The sequence below is a fragment of the Gavia stellata genome, chromosome 4 (genome assembly GCF_030936135.1).
Source record: "Gavia stellata isolate bGavSte3 chromosome 4, bGavSte3.hap2, whole genome shotgun sequence".
Lineage (NCBI taxonomy): Eukaryota > Metazoa > Chordata > Aves > Gaviiformes > Gaviidae > Gavia > Gavia stellata.
This window is the reverse complement of record NC_082597.1, coordinates 50012980-50031216: the sequence shown is the minus strand read 5'-3', so window position 1 is coordinate 50031216 and position 18237 is coordinate 50012980. Positions and strand designations below refer to the sequence as shown.

The 18237-nt window shown below is 36.2% G+C and overlaps 1 protein-coding gene across 1 annotated transcript; it reads left to right on the top strand.

The window, feature by feature from the left end:
• The first annotated feature begins 3544 nt into the window (after positions 1-3544).
• On the top strand, positions 3545-15106 carry LUM (lumican). The gene is made up of 3 exons (XM_009812004.2): positions 3545-3672; positions 6795-7691; positions 14083-15106. The coding sequence occupies exons 2-3, from the start codon at positions 6815-6817 to the stop codon at positions 14235-14237; spliced, it is 1032 nt and encodes a 343-aa protein (XP_009810306.1). The 5' UTR covers positions 3545-3672; positions 6795-6814; the 3' UTR covers positions 14238-15106.
• Positions 15107-18237: the final 3131 nt, after the last annotated feature.

Below are 18237 nucleotides of genomic sequence, written 5' to 3'. Positions count from 1 at the left end.
TTGGAATGGCCTTTTCTCTTAATGGAGATTTCTTTACCTTCTGCTGCAGGAAGTCAATTAGAATGAACTAGCCTTCATTTCATCCTGAGAGTAGTATTTCATTTAAATTATGAGTGATCAGTGCAAAAACTCACTACTCATTTTACGTGGCAATGTAAAAAGTTCCACAAGCACTTTTTCTGGGGCTCTATGCTCCTATGACTCAGATATCCCACTCTTAATTTTGGGCACACAAATCTCTTTGTTCCAGATTGTATACACAGGTTTAAGACTAAAAGGAAACAGTTGGTTTAGATAGTATCTATTAGGTTTTAATAACTTGAGTATTTTGGGAAAAAAGGGATTAAAAGCAAACAGATTGGGAGGAGTTTCCATTTATGCAGAAGTGTGTAGAAGTTATAAAGAAGGCAGTTTTACCTGAGAGAAAAGGCAGAAAGGATATCACTCATGAGTGAAGAGATAGTATAGTGACACTGTAACTTGACAATATTTGAAGGCTAGTTCTCACCCCCCGCAAAGTGATACTTGCAGCGAGCTCTGCTTTCAGATTCTTTCACTCCAACCTACCAGATTTCTTGGCCATCTCCAGCCATGAAAATATGAATTAACAAGAAAGGACCTTTGAACCAAATAAAAGGAATATTTCTGTCCATGTATGACAAGACGAAGAAAACTAGATGAGAATAGGTTTTGATCATATTTCTCATCAAAGAAAAATTAATAACTAAAGAATAAGAAGAAAATTAATTTTGGAGAAAACAAACTGAGATGGCTTAATTAGGAGCACAGTTGCTGTTAAGGTGAAATATCAATATGTCCTGACATTATCAGGCATGAAGCATATTCATAACTGGTTTTCAACTTAGATGTTGTAGGTGAATTTACACATTATTTTGTGTATTCCTTGGAAATAAGCTAGACTATGTTCACATGCCATTTAATGACTTCTGAGAGCTACCAAAAAAAAGGCCCAAAAAAGACAAAATAGGGACAGAAAGATGAAATCACCCACCAACTTTCCCATCCTTTGCTGCAGAAGAAGCCATACCTCCATTTGCTGGGCTTTAGTCCCTACGTGCTCTCCCAAACAGGTTTATGAGGTGAGTGCTTCATGAGTCAGAACAGTGAGATTAGGAAAGCATATAACATGATGCTGAAGGGACAGTATTAAATAACAGAGTGGAGAGATGGCAAAAATCTTATTAAAGAAAAGGGAAAATCTATTGGTTTATATCTTATCCTTGGAAGGCACGTGATTCTTCATCTTGACTGTGCAATTTATATACCTAATTTAAAACAGTCAGCAAGACAGGAGCTATATGAATGAAAAAGTCTCAGCTGAACTTTATGTGACCCAAGCTTTTACCATATGTTAATTGCAAAGTATCATCAGATTTGTTTAATAAGATTTTTCTACGAGTTATAAAGATACGCATGCTTTGTATTTCTATTAATAGAATGAGAAAAAGGATGTATACTGGACCTACAGAAATCAGTGTAATAAACAACTGCTGCATAAATATAACCATGCCAAAAATATATTAAGCCTGCACTATCCTGTATTTGCAGCCAATGTACAATTCTATTTGTACTGCAAATGTAAAACTACGTCTATTACTGAAAGATCAAAATATGTATTAATTTATTATAATAATATTGAGCTTATCATTCAAAACAAATCTTTAATCAGAGAAAACACAACTAGTGCCTTTCCTGTGAATTTTAAAATTCTCTTTACAAACATTATGCTCCATTGCTCTTCCACAGAGCAAACCTCAATATTAACTTAAAGGGCATCTCTTTCTGTGTTAAAAATCTTTTCTTTATTCTAATTGATCGTTTGCTGAATGCTCCTGCTTTTTGCAGTCAAGGCTACAGTTAGGTTTTCCTTGGTCAGCTGAAACTAATGAAGTAATTTTCAGAGAAGTATCATACTGTTTGTGAGAAACTCCACCTGGTCTCCATTTGTCCACACACAGAACAACAACAGCTTTGTCCGCTTCTATGTTTCTAGTTCTGATACAATGCACACTTTTTCACCTACTTAGTTTAATTCATTTTTCACTGCTTCACATTCACTTATTTGCATCATTCAAATAGTAATGGAGTTATGGTCTGTCATCAGCATGTTTCCTAACGTGTAAATGGTTCTCCCACACAAGGGGGACAGGCGTGATGTCAGAACATCAAAGAGTAACACTCACTTCCTATGGGCTGCACTGGCACTTGGCGCTCTGGCTTGAACAAATTTGTTTGCTAATTGCACGATTGCAGAAGCACAGAGGTCTGTAATTGTTTGGCATCTTTCCTGTTCTTGGTGAAGGGCACTGAATTACGCCAGGCTTTTCCCTGCTTCCAGTAACCTGCCCTGGCATGGAGGCCCAAATGCACCAGCAGCAGATTTTGGGCAAGCCCACATCCAGGCTCCTCTTCTTCAGGAAGCTGCTAGGGTTTTCCAGCGCAGCCACGTACTGTGCCATGACTTTTCATAAAGACAGCCAGTTGGTAACAGACAAAAATCTTGATCTGTACCCACAACAATTACAGTCAAATACAATTAAACACACCAGACACTTTAAAAGGTCTTGTGCATGCTTTCTATATGCACATTTCACATTTGCCCTCATCCAACTTTATAATAAAGAGCTTGCGTCCCTTAAAAGGGAAGACATCCACCATTTAGAGATAAGGGAAGGTTCTTGTGGAAACATTAAACCCACTTGAAACAGTTACTGTCTTAGTGCATTATTTTTTGGCATTGCCTGGTGAAAATAACATCTCATCCAAGCCTTAAGATGCATTCTTGAACTACATCCATGGAATAAGAAACAGACAACCTAAAGCTGAGTAGTTCCAGATTCTGAAAAGCAGGGGAAAGCTGTAAGTGCAAAAATGAACAAATGTATAAAGTGAGTTTACAGTAACTGCTGAAAAACCATTCCTGGGATACGTTTTTATTAAACAAACATACATTCAATCACCAAAGAAAATCTCCAGACCAAATAAATTCCAATGTTTGCAGAAGAAACTTTGAACTCAGTATTTAATGTTGTGGAAAAGGTTATAATTCAAAGATAATCCTGCATCTTTGGTCCTGATCCTTAAGCCAAAACTTTTATTACAGATATTTTACTGTGGGCATAAGATAGTTAAAGGCAGAAAAATGAATGAGTCACTTGGCTGAAGAAGCACAGCAGCACTGAGGTCTGAGGGCTATTTGTTAGCTCATGTCTAGCAGTATAAAATAAGTTGGAAAACAAAAGTCTGTTTGTAATTTGTTTTACAATCTAAAATGTTTTCCTTCTAAAATACAAAAATTTCTTGTATACGGCTATGGCTAGTGGTCTAAACTTTCTTAGGTTTGTGAAACACTGATCATTCTCTCATCCCACAGGAATAACTGATGGGTTGTCCTTGCACAAAATATGGTATCCACCTGCACTTCATTAGAGAGCTGCATTTTTGTACATGCCACACCACAAGATCACCATGATGACATAGCAGCTTCAGAGAACAGCGTGACTAGGGCTTTTTTTTTTTTTTTTCTCTCTTGTAACACAGAGGATCTGGCAGACTTTTACCTCCTGACACTGTTTACAGCATATATTGGTCGATACAGTCCCTTATTGCATCTGCTCTGGGAATTAAGGAAAGCAGCTTCAAGGCAGTAAGGTAAGTGCTGCTGCATGTTTTAACCCTAATGTTCAGCTATTTAAATGTAGCTGTAATGGGAACATGAAAGCATGTCAGGATAAGTTTGCCAATTTGTAAATTGAACACAAATCAACAGTTGCTTAGTGGATTCGCTTTCTCGGTTTCCTTAAAACGACCTCATACATTTTGTGCATCAGTGTTGCACTTTTTTACAGTCTGTTTTGTTCTACTTCTAAAGAAGAGTTGATGTACAGTACAAAGAAATTTGTAAGACTACTCACTGCTTACTTATTCATTCATAATCTATTAATGAGAGCTCCACAGACTCCATTTGTTAAATCATTTTGCTTCATTTTAAAAAAACACGTTATCCTGATATTTAAATAATTAATCAAGTAAACAATGAGAGGAAAATTATAGGTATTTTGACATATTTAGTTAATTTTAAAGCACATTTCAAATATAAATTTAAAATTAAATCTGTTGCAAACTGTGTAAGATGTTATGCTGCAGAATTAAGGTATATTTAGTTTGACGTTGATTGAATGATAAGCTTATTTTTGTTTCACAACAACTTTAGAATTAAGGAAGTATAGACCAGCTCCAAAATGGTTTGAATAGTTTGTCTAGTCTACTGTAGTAAGCATTTTCCCAAAGTCGTCGATTTGCCATTTAGTATGTTTTGCCAAGTTGCCTGAGCAATTTCACAAATATTTTCACAGGTATTTTACAACATAACTGGTTAGAACAAACACAGGCAATTAGTTCAAGCCTGCTTATGTTATAAGTTAAACACTAAAATGTATTCTCATTTTATCTTTAGGATTCATATAGTTCAGCGCAACAAACAAGCATGTGTACATGATTTATTTACCTTTTACACTTCTGACAGAGAAACATTTAGATACATGAAGGAGAAATCCATGAATAAAACAAGTCAGCTACGCTACAGATGTACTTTACTGTGCTGTTTTATGTCACACACATGCTCATATGCCCTTGCACTACAGAATTGTCACTTACATTTTAAAATGTTGTTGATAAAATAATTCAAAACACTTGCCATCTAACTTTTTAAATTACTTCCAGGGTTCTGCAGAGTTAAACATTGTATACTATTTAAAAGAACTTCCAGCCTATGTTATCAATAATTAAATGTAGAATTCCAATACAATTTGAAACTAGAAGAACAATAGAATTTAAATTTAAAATAGGATGTTTTTGCTACTTTACCAGTAAGACTGTAAAATGATGCAGTTGTGTAAAAATGTCACTGTAAGGCCAAAGAGTGTGGTCCAAGAAGTTCATTACACTCTGTCTTATACTTTGAATACAGAGCAGTTAGTCCCTCATCCTTAATGGTTAGTACCTAAATAGGACTAGATTTTGAACTGAATTGTGTCACTGTAGTGTCTTTGCTTTTAGAGGAGTTGTACTTATTTATACCAGCAGGGGACTGAAGGTTGAGTTTGCATGTTCTCATGCAGTAATGAAGAACAGACAAAGGAAATTACACTGATAACTCATATTTCAATGATTGCTCTGTCCGCTGATTTGTAATTAGGTAAATGTGATGGGACCAACACCATGGAAAAGATGCAATTGTCCTCCTTATTCGGGGACAGCAGCTTAATATCTAACAGAGGGACTTTGTGGGTGACTGACTGCAGATAATGTGAGAACGTTTTTTAAAAAATCTTCATGCTGTACTACATGAGATCAATAGGCCCTGCCTAGAGGTACTTTAGTTGAGATTATTAGCTGACTAGAATGTGATGTGGCTTTTATCAAGTTAATAAAAGCAAGGAAATTGAGAATTAGGGAAGACTTTCCAGCTATAGCCCTGCATTTTAACACTGTGTACTCTGTGTAACACTAAACAATGCCAATAGCAAGACTAACTTACTTTGCTGGAAGATTGCCCAGATCTGAGATCAATGTCTGGTGGTCTGTTTACAGACATCACATACTTTCTGAAATTACTTGAGAACAAGAAGGATTTTCTTAATCATCTTAATCATCTCACTCTCTGAACAGTTGTTGAGTACACCGAGACTTTACTGGTGAAAACCAAAGTAAGCTCACTGACTTCAGTGATGTTAGACCCACTTTTCCAACACAACATCTATCTAGGTAGCAAGAAATAAAAGGAAGATACTAACACTCACAGATAAGCATCTTGTGGAGTATCTGATGAGAAAGGTATGCCCTTGAAAAGTAAGGTGAGACCACTCATATTGGATCACAGCAAAACATCCCCAAGGACAAAGGACACTGAATGGCCTTTTGCTGTATGTGAACCGGAAGACCAGCCATGTGAAACCAGTGCTTTGTTGATCTATTGATTTAGAATGGTCATACAATGTAATCAACACATTTATTGTTATATATAGAATTTGCAAGAACATTTGTACTACCTCAAATTCAGTCATTTCAGATCCACTGTCGATCCATGTTAGATAGAGGTATACTCGTGCACACATATGCAGTGATGGTTGTTTGACAAGTCCAAGAGAATATGCAATATATTTCTATTAGCTTGTTCTTTAGGTAAATATGAAACTTAGTGGACCATGCTTTACTGGACGTGATCCACGAGAAGAAGATATTTCAAGCTAAAGGCATATTAACAAAAAACTATACAGCAGATCATTACCCTCAGTTTGTAACTTCCCCGGCTCTTTCAAACTTAAGTCAAATTGCCACATTATTTAGATATGAGGAAATTCAGTATATTAGGAATGCTTGATAGAATTTAAATGGCAGAACTGCCTCTGACATGGCCTTCAGCAAAACTGAAAACTCTTCCGTGCCAGGTTTAAAAAACTTTGACTTTATCATCCTTCTTGTGACTTAATGAATGAATGCAGGAAGATATAAAGAATGTTTTACTTACAACAGCAGATTGGCTTGCAATTTTGCATTACAAAGGCAGATTATAACAAGTCAGGGACTGTAAGTTTAGGGTAATAACAATGCAATATTAACAAACTAATATATTTTTCTTCATTAATAACTTTTAACAGGAAGACAAAATTAATTAGTTTTTAATTATAATCTTTATGTGGTAAAATTTCAAATATTGCTGAAAGAGCGAAAAAATTAAAGTTGTAACTTTTTTATTCCTTTTCACCATACAGGGACAAGACACGTTGCAAAGATGACTTTAAACTCCCTACCAGTCTTTCTGTTATTGATTAGTGGCATTTTTTGCCAGTATGACTATGGTCCTGCAGATGATTATGGTTATGATCCTTTTGGGCCATCCTCAGCAGTCTGTGCCCCAGAATGTAATTGTCCTTTAAGCTACCCTACTGCCATGTATTGTGACAATCTTAAACTGAAAACCATTCCGATTGTACCAAGTGGAATAAAATACCTTTATCTTAGAAACAATATGATCGAAGGCATTGAAGAGAATACATTTGATAATGTAACAGACCTACAGTGGCTGATCCTAGATCACAACCGTTTAGAAAATTCAAAAATTAAGGGAAGAGTCTTCTCTAAACTAAAGCATCTGAAGAAACTTCACATTAACTACAATAATTTGACTGAAGCTGTTGGACCACTCCCTAAAACTCTGGATGACCTGCAATTAAGTCACAACAAGATCACAAAAGTCAACCCCAGTGCACTTGAGGGGCTGGTGAATCTGACTGTCATTCACCTCCAGAACAACCAGCTGAAAGCAGATTCTATTTCTGGGGCTTTTAAAGGCCTGAACTCACTTCTGTATCTTGACTTAAGCTTCAATCGACTTACAAAGCTACCAACAGGACTGCCTCACTCCTTACTCATGCTGTATTTTGATAATAACCAGATCTCCAATGTTCCTGATGAGTACTTCCAAGGTTTTAAAACCCTGCAATATTTACGTTTATCCCACAATAAATTAACAGATTCTGGAATACCAGGCAATGTCTTCAATATCACATCACTGGTTGAGTTGGATCTCTCCTTCAATCAGCTGAAGAGCATTCCAACTGTCAGTGAGAACCTCGAAAACTTCTACCTCCAAGTCAACAAAATTAACAGTGAGTTAAATTTCTGTATTTTCATTAGTATTTACCACAGTCTAGACAATGATGGTCAATGCAAGTATCTGAAAGGGTAGATCAACCAGTCTGAAGAAATGGTACTGGTTAGACTGTTAGCACACTGTCATTTCTCTGACTGTTGCCCACATTAATGTTAAAAGACAGACATTTATCTGATAGCTATTCAAATTAACCTTAAAGAGAGAAATTTCTGTTTTCATATTAATGTGGGTATTACGGGTCAAATTCTCATCTCACGTAAATTGGAGTAACTCCATAGAAGCCAACTGAGTTGTCTTACACAACTGAGGAAAAAGCAGTGGGAAAAGTTTGATGAGTGTGGAAGATGTTCATAATTGATAAGTCAGCAAAAAGAGACAGATATGAGCTGAGGGTCTGACTATCGTATGTGTAACCTTTCAGGAGGCTGGTAGTGAAAGTGCTGGAGGGAGGAGAGAGGGAGAAGACAACAAATTCATGAAGTATCAGGCACAGTGAAAAAGATACAAGAAGTAGCTGCTTTTTTCTCTTTCCTCCCTTCTCTCATGCAGTATACCTCCAAACCCATCTTGAAATTCAATGAGCTGCCCCTGTTGTTTTTTCTTTTCATTCCCTTTTCTCACATCATATGATCAGGTGGCAAGCTTGTCTTCATTCAATCATGATTTGAAAAAACGTTCCTTCTGAAGTCAATAAATGTCACACTTCGCATGAGATCATGGAGGTTTCTACCGAGACAGGGCTTTTACGAGACTGTCCTAATCCTGGGGTGGGAAGGAGGTGTTGGAGCGCTGGAGAGTCCTCACCATAAGAAGCTCTCCAGCTGTCAGAGGTGGTCCCTAATGGAAAGGCAGATCTGTCAAACATAACAGTGTTTCTGCAGAAGGACTTACATCATCTTGCTAGCTGGCATAAAGTAAACCATAAAACCCTCTCTTCTGTTTGCCTGCTTGTATCCATCAGGGGTTTAGGATGGCAGTGTTAGCTATTCCATACACAGCTAACTCCATACAGAGGTAGCCTTTAAAGCCAAATATTTTAGTGCAGATCTTACCAAACAGAGGGCAAGACCTTTTGAAATGTTTTGTATTTACTATGCTTCATATTTTCCTCAAAGTTATTATTTTTTTTCCTATTACATCTCTGTTACTTGTTTTGATGAGGGAAAACAATGAGTTAATGCTTCTCACCTGAGGCACCACATACAGCAACTTGTAGGACTCTATCTCCTAAAAGAGCTAGCAATGATGATGTTTAATTTCTCATAAGATATGTGAGGCAATTCTCCCTGCTTAGAGTGGTTGTTCTGAGGCTTCTGCAAGATACCCAGGTACCGACTTTGCTTTCCATACACATTTCCAAGAACTTCTGAGTCAAGGACTGTGACAACAATTTAATTTTGCAATGAGAGCTGTATTTGCAGAGTACTGGTCAGCAGCAGAGGGGGATGGTGTGAGGACTGGGTGTGCGCCAGCTACTGCTGCACTGTCATTGCTACCCTATGGACTGATGCAAGAGAACTGGGTTTTTGCTTAACCATAAAATCTAGCAGACTTCAATAATATATTTTCGTGACTAACTAATTTTGCAGGCATAATATTGTGTTCCCTAAGATGCAAATTGACTTAGTTAGCAAAAAGCATTTCAGTTTAATGAAGTACCAGATACAGGGTGATCAAAGCCTTTGCAGTTCACTATTCATTACACCTGACCTACAGCTGTGAGTGCTTAGTTTTTCTAAAAATTGAGTTGATTGACCTTTGAGTATTTGGCCTCAAACAAGTGACCAGTTTCTTTTTTAAATAAAATATTAAAATTTGCCAGAGATTTATGTAAGGATGACTGTAAACAAGGCCAGCTTCCCTTCCATACCATGGCCCGTGGTACACATATACTGAGAGAGAGAGAGAGAGAGAGAGACTTCTGTATTAGGGGTAATGATAATTTATCCTAAAATGTACAAAAGGTATAATCTTTCAGATCACGCTTATATAGCTTAAAGTTTTCACTTATACTGAAACCTAACATAAATATATTTCTCCAGAGTTTTTAATTTGTTACTGTCTCCCCTTTTCTCAGTTACCTTTAGGCTAGCAATTAACATTTATATTTGTCTAAGAAAGAGTAATCTGGTTCCAACCCTTTTGATATTAGCAGAAAGGAAGGAAATATTTCTCCAAATTATTGTCCATGAGTTTCATCCTGGGCTTGCTACAGTCATTATGCATTGTCATACATAAAAAATTACCTGTTTGAGAAATAGACTCATTTGAGTGACTTTGAGCTTTTTGAACAAGAGTTGTTAAATACACACATAAAAAAATTTGTAGCAGAATTGGCTTCACTTTAGTATGTTCTGTCTTCATCTGTGATGCGAGGAGCAGTGGGCAAAGTTGATAGCAAACTGGAATGAAGACAAATCCAGAGTAACCCCTCTGATCTCTAACTAATCAGAAGCACATCCATTATATAGAATGTAAGTTAGGTATCAATTGCATACTCCATCTACTGTACTTGATGCTAGTTGGATCTCCAAGCTAGCATATGACCACGGAATGTTTATAAAAGCCTTTGCTTTCTCCATATCTCAAACCTAAACTGTAACTTCTAAATTGAAATTTTTTAAAAATATTTCTTATTAGTAGTAATTTAAGGGTGGAATTTTCTGTTTAATAAGAACAGCGGTTTGCTACCATGCTTTAAGATGCCATTAGGATTATATACATATACACATACACACACTTGTTTTACAGACTCCTCAGGGCAAAAAGAAACTCCGCAGGATGGAAAAAAATATAGGAATCAAAGAGGTTCAGTGATACAAGAAGAGGGTCCAAAGGTGGGCTTCTCCATATTTCATTTGTACTTGTAAAGGATTAAGGAGAGAGTTGCTTCCTCATGAAACCCCAGCAGAAAGATACCCTGTGAATGGAGTATAACAAGGGAGAATGTCAAAATGTTCCAGAAGATAGTTAAGGGGCCACATATTGTTCTCCTGCCTGTCGGCTGGATCAGTATCTGTACCATAACTCTACTTATTCTAAACAGAGTTAGTTGTGGAGGTGCTTTACGGTCTTTTATCCGGCTCACTCCACCAATCCCAAAGAATTTTTTTACAACAGCCTGTGCAAAAATGACACACATACGATTACTGTGGGACCATGGACCAAGAAGGATGATAATGGGACTTCAGATCCCATTGGGATTGTCCACTGTATTGCACGCCTCAACAAGGAATTTTTGCACATTTAATATTCCTCTCAGCTAAAGGCTGCTTGCACTCCTGATATACAAGTGATATACTCTCACCTAGCACATAGTAAAAAATTAATTCTGCCTAAAAATAAGTGTTTCTATGCTGCCATTTTGCTCTATAGGTATGGGAGAGGAGAGGAGAGGAGAGGAGAGGAGAGGAGAGGAGAGGAGAGGAGAGGAGAGGAGAGGAGAGGAGAGGAGAGGAGAGGAGAGGAGAGGAGATGCCTGTTCCCAATTTTTTTTCCTCCAGATATTTCAAATATTCAGGTAGTTTGTTAGAATATCAGAATTTCTTATGGCAACGCACACTTTTAGCGTGAAAATAATTGTTCAGATGAAAATCCAATTTTCACCCAATCCTTCTTATTCTCTCAGTGTCTGACTCATGCAGAAATTCTGTGTTGGGAAAATATGAATGCCACACTAGAGGCAAAACTCCAGGTACACTGCCTCTGAACCTAAATATTATAAATTCAGGAAGACATTGTAACACCTGCAACATTAATAAGCAAAATAAAGGAGGAAGTAAGTTATTGACATATTTTATGCAACAGTGCTCTAGTCTCACTGATTGCAGTTCTCATACAGATCATATAGGTTACAGCACATCGAGTGCCTTCACAAGACCCACTTATCTTATTTTCTGCTAGTTGAGACTGCTATTAGAAAACAGACATTTTTAATATGCTTATAACAACTGACAATTACATGAACTGTATAAAAAATTAATGCCCAAATGCAAACACTGTGCAACAAATATTGGACCCAAATCCAGCTGAAGTCCATGACAGAGTTCCTTTGACTTTTGTGAGGACTGGATCTGCATCCACTTCCAAAGTGGTTTCAATTTCATAAATAGTCAGCACAGATGAGTATTTTGGTAGCACAGATAAATTTTGTGGTTTACGCACATGAAGGTTACATCCTTTGAGTAGTTAAGCATCTACCCAACTTGTATAAGCATACCTTGTTTTGCAACTAAAAATTAGTATTTATGCTCAAAAGTAACAATATGGAAAAAACAAGTAAATTTAAAGTTTTAAAATGGCTGCCTTTAACAAAAATATAGTTACCATGCCATTTCTGAATGACAAGAAAATAGAAGAAAAATCTATATTAGAATTCATGTTTTTTTACTCTTTACAATTTACACCCAAACTATCTGCAGAAAACTGGACCTAAATAGTTAACGGTATAGCCTGTAGGCCAAGCAAATGAGTTCAAAGTCTCAGGAACTTATGTTTTCATTCAGCAAAATTCCACACAGATCTAATCCTATAAAGATCTCTCAGATTATATGATCCTAACGCACAACAATCACCAGTTCACTTCAGCTGGTACATTCTGAATCAGAAGAGTATCAGAATTGGTCTGCGGTCTTAAAATTATACTATATTGCAATATGGATTGCCCGATAAATGTGCCATTAAGGATGCATTTTATCTATCACCCTTCCAAAAGAAGACTGTACAATATACAAAATCTAGGAAATTGTTTTGATTTGCTTTAATAAAATAGGTGATCAAGATCTAACATTTGAAATACATTTTCTTAATCCCTACTCAAAACAACTTATTTTGTGAAAGATACACAAATGTTTACTGATTCTTCAACGTATCTCTGTGTCCAAAAAATTATGTAAGCTCTCAGGCTTTAAAGACCTGCCTGTATGAATGGGTGCATATTTATATTTAGTTTACACAAGCCACGTTCCATCAATGATAGCCGATTATTGTAATGACAGTTCTGAAAGAATTTAATTGAAGTTGAAGTGGAGATATGAAAGATGCTTCCTCCACTTCCTTTAGTACTACAACATGATGTAGGTCATCACATTTTCTTAGATGAGTTAAATAGTCATGCAGAAAAGATATATAAGGTGGTGTTTTCAAAAGTCCATGAATGACCTATGATTGGTAGTCAAAATGGCATTTGATTTTGAGAACACTACCTTGATTTCTCAGAAATTATGAGAGCTAGTCCTTTGCAACATAAAAGCAAATGAAGATATGAAATTAGTCTGCATACTGGTGAATGGGTTCATTGAGTTCCTTTAAAATATTTTCTGCGTGAATTCAATGATGTCAATATCCCAAAGAAGAATAAGCCTCTCAGACTGCTTCTTTAGCAGTGATGGAGCTTTTCAATAGACTAATCCTCTGTCTGACTCAAAGGAAACACAGGTGACAATGAAGGACCATCTTTGCAGAATTGCACAAGGTGGTATACAGGGAACATCAGGTTTATTCATATACGGAGGCCTATAATATGTATATGTGTGTGCTTATATATACTGAGCACAGAATTTCTCTGCTTCATGTAATTTCTAGCTTACAGTTAATACTGCTCATAAGATACAAGGCATAGTTTTCCATTCAAGACCTGTCTGGTGTTATGTGAGCCAAATAATACTTTAACTAAGTAAAGGCTATATATATCATGATATATAAATTACAATAAATATAAATATTTTTAGAAATATTTTTTATATTTCTTCTAATCCTGCTGTTCTGGGAAGGTTCAACTATACAATTTAAAGGTAAAACTCCTCCCCAACCCCAGCCCTGTCAAAATGACACATCCAGAATATTTCACACAGACAACCATTGAACTGCCTGTTCCTAAGGGTAAGGATGTATGTTCTTAAGGGTAAGGATGTATCATGGTTTAAATTTCTCCAGAAACTTTTTACTTCCTTCAATATCTTATGTAGCACTGTTTTCCCCTTCCATCATAATGTACCCAGTATGATTGATTCCTCCCTCTGCATCTCCAGTTTTACTGGAGATTCTTTTTTTTTTCCTTTTTTCTAAATGCTAGATTAGACCTCTACATAAAATCTGAAATCTAAAAAATCAAATGGGTACTGGGAGCATGTAGCACTTGAAAAACTCAGTCTTGAAATTCTGAACCTCTCACAACTAATGGAAAGAACCTCTCTTAACACAAGCCTTTCAAGTTCCAGTAAACTCATGGGGAATTACATCAGTAGACAGGGAAAATATTGAAAAATAGTAAAATAAATTTAAGGTCACACTTTCCAAATAAAACAGAAAAAGCAGAAAAATAATGGGTTTGTCCTATTTGTCCTAATTATTCATGCTTTCTCTTATTCATGTTCCCTTTGTTTCAGAGTTCCCATTGAGCAGCTTCTGTAAGGTTGTTGGGCCAATGACCTATTCCAAGATCACACATTTGCGCCTGGATGGAAACAATCTCACTCGGGCTGACCTGCCACAGGAGATGTACAACTGCCTTCGGGTGGCTGCTGAGATTTCACTGGAGTGAGATACCTGGGAGGATCCAGTTCCCTTCTAGGGGCAGTAACTACAGGAACTACATCATAATATCTCTTTAAAATTAGGTTATGCCTTAAAAAAAAAAGTCAATCTGCATATTATCCATTCTGTTTGTTAATATTTAGCATGCACTTGGCAACCTTAAGGAACGTGTGCATATTTTTACAAACAGTTGTATTTAGAAAGCACAAGAATGACCAAATGTCGTGCAAAATACACCTTCATCTGGTTAGGTAAATTGATAAAAAGCATTCAAATTCACAGAAATCTATGTCCATGCATGTAATACATACCAGCTGGTACCAGACTTACATGGAAGTCAGGGTTTCATCAGAGTGCTGAGCAGTACGGGCTAGCCTATGTAAATACAAGATTCCCCTCCAACCAACCTAACTTTCTTAATTATTCATGCCTTTTTCATATTGTTATCAATTAAAAAGGAAAAAATGATTTAACAATCTAAGAACAATTTAAAATGTATGAAAATATGTGTTCAGAGCCATGAAATTATTAAATTAATGTAATACGTGAAAGATAACAGGGAAACAAACATTTTTCAGGTTAAAAAATAGTTTACTCTTCTTTTTGTCATACTTTCATTTCAGCTTTCATGGTAAGATTTTTATCCATTGGTGGTATAATTGTTATTTCAAAGTAAGTCATATATACAAGTATTTTTATTCAATTACTTGCATGCTACTTTTAACCAGATTGTAGAAAATAAAACATAGCAAATAGTATTTTCGTGTCCATATCATTGTCAACTATGTTTCAGTCTTTTATAAATTGAAAATAAAATTCAGGTTAAGACAAGATAATCTAAACTATTCTATTATTATTAAAATTTATTGTACGGTTAAATAAACTGTTTTCTCTACTTTCAAGTTTCAATATGTTTGTAAACATATAATTTAACATACTCCACTGCACTTGTGTTGGCCATTAAGTTGATGCCTTATGGAGTCTGCAGTATGGGAGTCACAGTACTATGAAATAGTGCAAATTAATTTCTCAGCATTGTCAAGAGAACAATGAAATCTCTCAGAAGCCGCAGGCAATGAGTAAAATGCAGCCCTAGCTACTCATGATAGTATCATGGGAGTCTAAAATATGGACTGGAACCTGAAACAATAAATTTTCCATGTGAATTTAATGCAAAACTCTTCAGCTCTAGAGCTGGTTATTAAAATTTATATTGTCCCCCATTGATTACTAGTATTCTTAGAACCACAGATTCACAGAAATTATAAATAAGTTTGAAGGAACATCTGAACGTCGTTTAGTTCAACCTCATTCTAAAAATAAGGTTAACTTGAAAGCCAGATCAGTTCCTCAGGGCACTGCCCATGCAAGTTCTGAAAACCTCCAATACAATCAGGACCTGAGGATTTCAGTGGGCAGCAGCATATCTGAAAAATTATGTGTTGCTACTCTTTGGTGTTATAAACCATGATTCTTTGTGGGTGTAACCCCATCTACATGTTTTTTTGGGGGAGTTATCTTTCTTTTCAGAATTGGAAATCTTAATCTGCAGATCAGAAAACACAGTATTTATAACAAGTCTTGATTACCTGAATAATTATTATTTAAATATAATCCCCCTTATGCAGTACCTCTGTGGTATAACATACCTTTTTATTCTGAAATTGTTAAAGAAAACCAGAAAAAAAAAAAAGTCTTAGTTAGAAGGCAGTGAAGAAATGAGGCAAATACATGAAAGGAGAAATGTTATTTATAGTCCAGATGACAGAGTAGAAGCACAGGTTAAATGCATTTGACTTCTGAACAAGAAGAAAGCTTTATTTTGGAAAAAGTACTACTTTTGTTCCGGCAAAAGAGGGTAAATCAAACCCGTCTCACCAGGAAAGATATAAAGGATCATGGAGATTTTTATTCCCTCCAAGAAAGCAATCTTCAGTTACGTTTTGAACAACAGTGTCTAAATCCATTGTTATGAGATGTTTAAAAATACTTTAAAATGTTCATTAAAAAAATCCCACATTGTTTAAAATGGTTTATAAGTGCTGCCTATATCTTCTGTCAGATCTGATTGTAACAGTTAAATCACCATAAGATCATTCTAATTAACGTATAGGCCATATTTTTATAGCTGCAGAGAGATCCCTACTATAGTATCTCAGCAGCAGAAGTGGGAAAAATCACCCAAATATTTTATCAGAATCAGACCTTGCAAGTGTGTTTTTTTTTTTTTTTTTGTTCCCCAAGGGACAGGCACGAATGCTCATGAAAGTAAACCAAGTCTGGGATACCAGTGTGAATTGTAGCGCATTTCTTTGCCAGAAAACATAGCTAGCTACTTAATAATACAGAATTTGCTGACTTTAGGCTTCTGTCTTTCATCAGACATGCACAACCTCACACATCTCATGTCTCTTGAGGAGCTGCTTGCTAGATCCACCTCTGGGCATAGCTGCAGTGCCTGCAAGGCAGGTAATATGCATTTTCTTAATAGAGAGGTAGACTCCTTACTGGGGTTGATGCACCAGCACTCAGCAGAGAAAGATACTACCATATCACTGATCTGGAGAGCTTCCATGCCAGGATCTCCATGCTAGTATGGACGTTGCTGCCCCTGTTATCTTTCCTACTGCAGCTCAATCAGTTCTTGTATTGCTCAGTTAACACAAGGGTGTATGGCTACGTAGGTGACTGAGTTAACATGCAGCCTTTGGACCTGCAAAGAGAATGGACTATTAGATTTAACTATATGGGTTGTGCAAAACTACGCTGTGCAAAAGAGCATTTTTTACTTTATTCCTTGTCTCCTACCATGGGGTAAAATGTGCAAGACAGCGATGTTATCTGGTCAACCTGACCAGAGCACTTATTCAAAAAATTACAAAGACACTTTGGAATATATTGAATAATATTTGTAAAAATATATTTCTATTGAAGATAATGCTTTTATTGAAACATGCATAAGACTTCAATCAGAAGTACTGGAAGTCTTCAGAAATTTCATACCTTATAAACCAATTTAATCATAAGCCGTCCTCAAGATAAACAAAGCCAAGTGTCGTCTTTCAAAATTCCTGTTTTCATCAACTTTCCAGTATCTCATCATGTGCATCTGCCATTCACCTTACTCTGTAGACTGGTTCCCAAACTAGATAGATAAATGCTTCCTGAAATTCACATTTATACTTCATCATTATGACCATTTTACTACCAAAAAAATAAACAGTAAGACTAGTAAGTTCTCAAAATTACGTGCAATGTCACATTGATTTCAAGAATTCATGATTCCATGTGTAAAAATGAGATGTTTTTATTCAGGTTCCTAAGTTTGGGTAAGAAAAGTCATCCCCTGCAGTATTTTCATTCCCACCCTAGATTCAAAAGATGACAGATATGTTGCTCTTGATGAAAACCACAGACCTGATATGAGGTGTATATTATACACCGAATGCAGAAAGAAACTGGGATTCACAGCAGCCACCGTGATGAGAGGGAAATCATCTAAGATAAGAGTAGGCAATGCTGGAACACAACCCTGACTGTTTAGGGCCTCTGTAGTGCTGCATAGTGCTTGGATAGGGATGGATGCATGAATTCTCCCTGGAGCTTGGGTTCCAGAGCTGTCTTCAAAGAAAAAGGTGGTGTCAGTTGGCACCAAAGTTCTGGATGTTGAGGACTTTCACCTATAGTATAAAGACTTAGTTTCAACATGTCCCATCTGAAAGGATAATTAGTGACTGGAGTATTCATGGTGAGTGAGATTCTAGCTTCAAGTCAGGACTCTGGAAGAAAACTTGAGTGCTTTGGGAAATGCCAACTCTTGAAAATTATGACCAACACGACAGTTTAAGAAAAAAAAAATCACATATTATAATGTTTAATTTCAGTATTTCCCAAGAGTATCTGCATTAAAAATTAGACCAAAAAAATATTACAATTAATGGAAAATAAAATAAGGGCTGTGTTTTCATATAGCTTATGCCATTTGGCTTTTCTTTTTAAACATTAGA